We start from the raw sequence: 8,614 nt of genomic DNA on the forward strand, positions 1-8,614 counted from the left end.
CACACTGGAAATGCCAACGTTATTACCTGGGCTTTACACTCAAATAAGATGAAATGCACAGGCGGTCTTGAGATTACATACACAATTACGGCCGATTTCTCCCGAGAGAAGGGGAGTGAGACAGGTTTGGGGAGTGGAAGCGATTGAGTTTCATTTTTACGATATACTTAAAATTATATTATCATTCTCTGCCTGCAGGGCTGGACTCGAGAGCGCTGAAGCTACTTAACCACTGAAAACTGTGTCAAGATCGGTGAGTCCACGGAGGCCTGGTGAAGCCGGCTGTCCTGGAACATGCCCACTGCTGGGCAGAACCCTGTAACGTTCTCTGCTTGCTAGGACAAAAGTATTAAGTGGTTTGGGATAAAAATTAAGCTTCATTTGACACAGTGGAACCTGGCAGCCTCTGCCGGCACGTGTAATTTATTTACAGGGTTGGAAAGTCGGCAAAATACATCATCAACTCTTACACAAACTTCTACTAGGTATTAAATACCCAAGCCTCAGAGAAGTAATTCATATAGTCTAGCGACGTTCCAAAATAAACTCAATCCCCAGTCCTCCTGAGAGCTTAAAACAGCAAATGGGATCTGTATTTTTTAAGTCGGGTTTATAATACTCCCGGGTTTCTTGCTAAAGCCTTATTTTCCATCAAACTTGTTATTTAAAAACAAAAGCAACAATATCTGAAAGAGTAATCTTGTTGCTAAAAAGACACAAATAGGAAGAGGCTGGGCCACATCGCAACCAGGAACTTCCCGATACTTCTTCCCACTCTCCTTTCCAGCCCAGCCTCTGCTCCAAAGGCAGAGAAGCCGTGGGCAATAAAGACTCCTGCAATTTCACCTTCAGAACACGTGTGATTCCTTGAGAATACCCATACATACGTTCTCATGAGTGCACTTGCCCTCGTGCAAGGCCACAGATACAAGCCAGCAAGGGGACCTTTTCCTTCCAAAGGGGGTCATTTGGTTCATTCATCAAAAGACCCATTTCCCACAAACTCTCAAGTTCACTCTGATCTCTGGCCTGTTCTCCCTCCCAAGCCCTTTACATCCCACCAAGCGTTTAAGAGGAAATTATTATTTAATAGATCTCGAGCAACCACGCCCAGTGAAGCATGCATTCTACACGCCAGGAGTGGTAGGGATCATGAGATGTCTCCAGAAGCAGGAGAAGGGAGACTGCAATCAGGTCCTGGGCCTGGAACCTCCCAAACTACATGGAAGACTCAAATAGGGATTAGAACCCACCTTAACTGATGGGGAGGTGCCACTGCTTCTGAGAAGGAGTGCTTCTAGGGGGCCCCTCCATAGCCTCAGAGAATACTTGCCTGAGAATCTTATGTCACAACTGGGAACCACTGTCCTTCCCTCATTTCACAGCAGGCCAGTGGGGAGAGCCCTAAGGGAGGTAGAGAGTCTCCCCTGAAAGTCACACCTTGGCCTGTTAGCTGAGAGTCAGGAAGTGCTACTCCGGGGAATGGGTGTCTGGACCAAAGGCCTTCTGTTGCTTTTCCCCCCACTTCAGGGCATACTCTGCAGCCACAGCAACCTGTTGCCACTGCTTGGATTTTAAAGGCTGTCCTTGAGAGCACTGTGCTTTAGGCTTTGCTGTCAGGCAGAACTGGGTTCCAATCCCAGGCTCTACTACATCTCACTTGCACGGCCCCAAGTCGCTGTGAATTAAATAGTAGCTCATTAATAGGACAAATCACTTAAACTTTCCAAGCTTCAGACCCCCCCACTGTAAAATTACAATAAGCCCTTCTGTCCTCTTCGGGTTGTTATTATTAAATGCAATCACAGCTATATAGTACCTGGCCTGGCACAGAGTAAGTACTCATAAAGGTTAGCTGACCTCCCTCTTCCTGTTCCTTCTGTGGTCAGCTACAGGAGTCCCAAGGAGAGGTCAAGTCTGTAACCTGGCCTGAAACAAAGGTGGCCTCTGTCCATACCCTAGATCCTTACCAACCTTCCCAGCCCAGTTCTTGTGGAATCCTGGAGCATCGGAGCAGGAAGGACACTGGATCATCCCAACAAACTGCTTCCCATTTTACAGATGCGGAAACCGAGGCTCAAAGGGAAGGGCATGGCCCTCATGCACTGAGGCTGTACAATGGCGCATGTGTTTGCTTCAGACAGGCCCAACCATAACCACCAAATAAATTCAGGCCATACAGGAAATGCATTATTCAGTTAGCGGGCTGAAGGTCTCTTCTCAGTGCATCTGACTCAAATGCTGACTTTAAAAACACAGCCCGTAATGCTAACACAATCCGCCTCAGCCCGCCGGAAACCTTCTGAAGGAATAACCCTTTGGAGTTTAGGGGAAGACGGGGAAAGAAAAAAACAGATGCTTTAAGTGACTTTAAACTGTAAGACCACTGGGTTAGGGCTGTATTCTCTCCACCCCTACCCCATCCCAAGCCTCTGTTTTCTTACAGTTTTTTTATAAATAAGACTCTGGGAGACCAAAGCAGCCACAAAACATCCCCCCTCCTTGTTTGTTTGGGTTTTTTTTGGTGTTTTTTTTTTTGTTTTTTTTTTTTGCTTTTCTTACTCAGTAACTCAGCTATTAGTCCCGGACTTTGCTTCTAATGCTGAAAGCATTTTTTTTTTTTCTCATTGTAAACTATTAATTTGGGCAGCGGCTGTTAATAAACAAGAAGTCCGTTCTTAAACTGCTAGAATCATTAGCACAGTGAAGGCGAGCAGCAGAAATATTTCAGAGTGTGCTCTTTTTCCTGGCCCTGGTACTACAGCTGCGCTCTTTGCATAAGGCCCGTTGAATTTTTCAAAGCCCACTGCAGAGTTTGTTTCATTTCTTCTCCCTCTTGCACTAAGTATCTTTGTTTCTTTAAACACAAAAATAAACTACCCCCTACCAAAAGAAACAACACAACCCTCTAGGTCCAAACTAACTGCAACTAAACTCTGTATTAAGAAAAATAATTAGCAAACCACACATTATAATTTAACTTTGAATATAACGATATTTATATTGAAAGACCACCATATGGGCTTCAATACAGGGAATTCTTTTCCAAGAAAATTGAGAGAAAGAAGGGAAATTACTCTCTCTATACAAAAGCCACAGTTAGCGAGAGTCACTGGTCAACTTACAAATAAAATTGGTATTTATTTGCTTGTTGTTTTTTCCCCTAATCCTATCCAAAAAGGGATGGCAAACCCTATTCCAAACTTTGGTTTCTCCCCTTTTCTCGGATGCTGGCCAAACTCCACGAAATAAAACCCAAGAAAATGATGATAATTATGCAACATTCAGAACAAAGAACATAAGAATATATTTTTTAAATGATTCATTGCACACTTATGCCTATAATGAGATTTTAACGCACTGTAAAAATAAGTGCGCTGGCTCACTTAGCTTCTCACGCAAACGTTACGCAGGGAGATGAATAATCAAAGATGGGGTGGGTTTGGGTTTTTTCCAGAAGTGTGAAGGAAAACCATGAAGTATAAAGAAACTTACGGATCTGTTTGGGGTTTTTTTAAATCCTCACCTGAGGATACGTTTTTATTGATTTTAAAGAGGGAGAGAAACATCTATGTGAAAAACATCAATCAGTTACCTCCCATAGACACCTCGACTAGGGAACCAAACCTGCAACCTAGATATGTGCCCTGACTAGGAACAGAACCCGCAACCTTTTTGGTATATGAGATGATGCTCCAACCTATTTAGCTACCTGGCCAGGACAAGAAACTTACGTTTTTTCATCGCAGACAGAGCAACACAGCCTATCAATATGATTCCACAGCTAAGAGGGTCTTAAGTTACGATCTCATATGATGGTAATCCTTCCATTCTGCTTCTAGAGAGCTGGGGAGGTAAGAAGGAGAGAGAAATTCTAGCCAAACAAGATTCTTAGGGAATCTTTGGGAATTACATTTCCACTATATGTCTACAAAACATTTGTCAGATATGTAACTCTTACCACTGTAGACACAACATGTTCCTATCTCGTTTGTGTACCCACACACATACATGTTTCTCTTTGTCTCACTGAGCCTGACATTTGGCCAGCAGGTTTTTCTCCCCCTTATTTGAAATCTCAAGCACTGAAAAAATTTGGATCTGATTATTTCCGGATCACAGGACCAGCACTTTAAAATGGATGAAATGCAAGCAAATTGCCCACCAGAGCCGGAGGGGGTAAATGCTTTCAAAATAACTCATACCTTTCTGCTACGGATGTGCTAGCCCCTCCAAGGCTCTCCCAGAACATCAGGGTGGCTTCTGATTCCGACGAAGAAACTCTACCAGGTAACACCACCAAAACCATCACGTTTACTTTCCACCACCAGCAGCCCCTACCTTCCATGCACACAACCAACAGTTGCTTCCCTTTTTTGTTTTCCTTTAAAAATGTGTGTTGTGTGTGTTCTAGCTTTTTTTATTTAAGTTACAAGGTTGACTCCTTTTTGGCATTTACAGCCATGTTATGATGGCTGTTTACTAATGGCAGAGTCCACATTTGTCATGATCATCAGCCCCCTTTTGATTGCTAAGACGGGTCTAGTCTCAGTACATGATGAAAAGGGCCCAGTGAGTCTCCGTGAATTAAAAAGTATGCTTATTATCCGGTTTGGTCTGGGAACAGCAACTCTGGACAAACAGAAGCATCTGGTAAACTAAGACGTTTTCTAACGATGGCATAAATACCAGTTACCAATATCCAAAGATTCAAGACAGAAAAAATACCAAAAGCAAAAATATTTTAAATTCTCTGGGAATAATTGGGAGAGCATGAACACCAGTTCTTGACCGACAACACACACATGTAAAAGGTACAAGTTGTAGAACCAGAAACAAATATTCAGAACAGGAAACCTTAAATAATGCCACTTACTGTCTGTAGCTTTGAGCATTTTCCTTGAACCTGAATATCTTCATCTATAAAATGGGAATCGCAGTAATAAGAGCCAGTCTCTGCCCAGCACTCTACAGCCTGCAAAGCGCTTCTACGTCTGCTCCCTCGGAACAGCCCACAAGATAGGCAGAGCACAGCTGGCGTGAGGGCAGATGAGACAGTGTGCGGGAACACACACTGAAAACTAAAGCTTCGTGCACAGGGAACGAGAGTCATCAAGCCATCGCCACAAAGCTGACCGCCTCCATAAAGCCCAGATGTTTACCTTCTTTCCTTGTCAGGACTTCCAAAAGCAGAGTGTCGGGTGTTTAATAATAAAAAAGGAAAACGCAGCATCTGGTAATTTGGCCTTTCCAGCTGTTTGGAATCTGGATAAACGGGACTCTGCCATAAACAGATCGTGATTCTTATTGTAAATGATGATAATGTTAGTCCATGACGTCGCACCATCCCCAGTGCCTCCTGACTCCAGATCTGGAAACACAGAGGACCTCAACATTTACGGAGAAGCTGCCGGATTCAAGAGCTCGCTCCCTTCCTCAGCTTAGGGTCTGTCCCAGGCAGAAGGCAGATCATCTGAAACCTGATTCCAGACCAAGCAATACTGTCTTCTCTCCCGTCACTGGGCAGCAGTGGCCACAAAAGATCTGAAGCTTGGCTCCTCTCAGTTTCCCCTGGCTAGCACACCAGTTAGTGCTCTTCACATTCAACATTTTAAAAATCAAACCTTTCTCCCTCTTCGTCCTATCCCCTTTATCTCAAGGATCGCTGACTCCAGCTTGGTGCCCTGCATGAATTAATAAAAGAAATTCCTTTCACCTTTTTAATAAAGCATCCTTACAACCATTGTTTCATTTACCCTGGCAGGTAAGCATTATTACCTCTCATGCAAATAAAAAGCCAGAGGTTGAGGACATTAAACACATTACAAGAGTAAACCCCCCAAATAATCAGGCACCGAGGCGTCCCTTTCACACTTTCACTAATGCTCTCCTCAGTCTTTCAAAGCAAGTCTCCCTGTAGGTTAATAAATGAGGAGACTAAGGGTCAGAGAGTGAAATAACTTCCCGTAAGGTCCCACAGATCATCCGTGGCAGGGTCTTACAATTTCCAGCACAGTCAATAAATATTTTTCAATTGGTATTTCTATCTGTTTCCAATAAGCCTCAGACTTGGAGCTAAACGCCAAACATTCAAAGGGTTACGTGGTCTGGGGAATATTTTGGTGGGAATAGGGACAGTAACAAGGTGCCGTTTCCTTACGGCGCTCTAAGAGGGCGGCCGAAACTCTGGTTTTCTCTCAGGTCAATTGTGAGGAAGAAGTTGCCCAGACGAACAGAGGCTGGGTCAAAAACCTCTAGAAACCTCTTTAAGCCCAGGTCCATGGGCAATGGGTTGGCCAGAGAACCCCACCCAGACCTGCTGGGTAGCCTTTTAACATGAGACACTTCCCCCAACCTCAGGCCTCAGTTTCTTCATCTTTCAAATGGGTGTGATAAATCCTACCCCACCAGCCTGGCCAGAGACTGAAGAAACAGTTTAGAAGCCTCTTACAAAAAGCGTAACCAGAAAGATCATCCTATAGTACCAAGAAAGAGGTTCTTCCTCCCACCCCTTTATTCTCTTCTGCCCTTTCCAAATACAGTCCTAACATAAGGATCTCATATTTTAGACCTTGGCGGGAAGGTGTATGGATAAAAATAACTAGGGTTTGGAGAATGGAAGTGGAAGATCACACACAAAGCATCTAGATGAAAGATCTCTAGCCACGGCTGGGAACAAAGGCTATGTTTGATAGACATTCACTAGATCTGTGGAGACTCCATCTTCAGATGACAACAATGATTTTTTTAAATCCAAAACGTTGCAAGAGGGTATCTGTTTAAGGGAGGATTGTGTATGGAGTGGGGCAAGCCAAGGAGCTCAGGGCAGCAAATATTACTCACGTCTTGCTGCGCAGCACTCCTCTCTCTCTAGTATAAGAGAACCTCTTATGTGTATTCCAGCAATAATACTCCAAAGGTGGTTTTTCTATATCTTCCCTCTAAAATATAATCCCTGTCTCTTGAAAAAGAGACTGACATTTAAAACAATAAGAAATCGCTCTCTCCTACAAAGTCAGGTGTTTTCATTAAAAAAACCAAAAACAATATTTACGTTTATTTCATCTTGCCTGTTCCTGAACTAGAAGTAGGGTATTTTTTACCCAGAAGAAGCTCTCATCTCTAAAAGTAAGCTGCCCTACCTTTTTGAAGTTGCTGGGGCTGATGCTAAAGGAGTGATAAAATATACTGTTTCTGTCTTCCTTGAGAATCACCTGGAAATAGAACCAAGAGGTCCCAAACGCCAAAATAATTAAAGCCCAATGCTTTGGTTTTTTCCTCAGGGAGGGAAGAGGTGGGAGGCAGGGGGCACAGCACCTTAACAATTTCCCCAATTTCTGGTTAATTATCTGTCAGCATGAAACTTATAAATAATGGCTCAATAATAATTAACTGTGATGAGAACATGTTCATGAGAATCCTGGCATCATCGCTGACTTTGAGCCCATAAACCGTACTGGGGCATGTATCTTAAACCCACTGGCCTTGCTGGGTAAAGGAAGAGTACTGCAAAGTAACTTTTTACCAAAGACTGTGCTTCTGAAGCATCAAGTACAGAAACCCATTTTTCAAGTCAGAACTTAACTCAGGCTATGTCATAGATTCATAAAATTTTTCATCAGGAATCCAGAAATCATCTGGTATAATTAATTCCTTCCTTGATATATGGGGAAACTGAGGTCCCAAGACGGGAGGGATCTTGCTGGTGGCCGTTGTTATTTAGGGAGACCGGAATACTTGAAAATATGCCTTTAGCCAGCTCAGAGAGAGAGAGAGAGACACTCCAGTGACTACTCACTTCAATTTATAAGATTTTGACAAGTTTCACTCAACTTTTATCAGGAACATACATAAGCAAAATTATGTAATCTGACCTTCCTAGACACACTTCCCCATGATAAGCTTGTTGAGTTTAAATCAGATGCATCATCAACAGGCATCGCTTTAGAATGACAAGCTAGTATCAAACTACTAGAGAGAAAATGATGACCTCCGGAGAAGTTCCACCACGCTCTCCGGAGGATTCCTGCAAAGGCGTGCGGCGGCTCGCGGCCCGCGTGTTGGCAGGGCCAGACTCACCCTTCCCCACTGCGGCGGCTTTGGACGAACCATAGTCTCGGGGGCTCCGCGACCGGAGGAGGTCCTGGGCCCCAGGCGGTAGCGCGGACGGCCTGGGCAGCTGGTCACGAGGGTCCCCATCCCCACAGCCGCCACCGCCCACGGTGACCCTGAAGGCCACGTGCGCGCCGAGGCCTGAGGGCCCGCGGCCGGGACAGGGCGCGCAGGGGGCCTCCTTTGGCCTCTTGTCTGAGTGCGCTTGGGCCACCTCGCAGTGCATGGCGCCGGGGCGGGGCGCACAGATGGGGGTCGCGCCGGGCTCCTGCGGAGAGGAGACAGCACAGGAGCGTTAGAATGAGGGGGGCGGCTCCCTTCTTCTCCTGGGGCCTCGGTTTATTCCTCACTTTAAAATGGACTAGCGACACCACACTTAACATAACCTGACAGACCTACCTGACCCAGGGTGAAAGCCCCTTCCTGTGAGCACGGGCGGCTCGCACTTTCTTCCCCGGCTACTAGAGGGTCCCCGCTGCCAGCCGCCACAGCGCAACCTCCG

General features: G+C 45.0%; 1 protein-coding gene across 1 annotated transcript in view; it reads right to left on the reverse strand.

Moving 5' to 3' along the window:
- GLIS1 (GLIS family zinc finger 1) overlaps nt 1-8,338 on the reverse strand; it is a 569,674-nt gene extending 561,336 nt beyond the window's left edge. Inside the window, exon 1 of the mRNA XM_087820001.1 lies at nt 8,080-8,338. Within this exon, the coding sequence (XP_087676127.1) occupies nt 8,080-8,338 (259 nt within the window). The remainder of the gene's footprint in view (nt 1-8,079) is intronic.
- Between the last annotated feature and the right edge of the window lie 276 nt (nt 8,339-8,614).

This window comes from Miniopterus natalensis, chromosome 9, assembly GCF_054644295.1.
Source record: "Miniopterus natalensis isolate mMinNat1 chromosome 9, mMinNat1.hap1, whole genome shotgun sequence".
Taxonomy (NCBI): Eukaryota; Metazoa; Chordata; class Mammalia; order Chiroptera; family Miniopteridae; genus Miniopterus; species Miniopterus natalensis.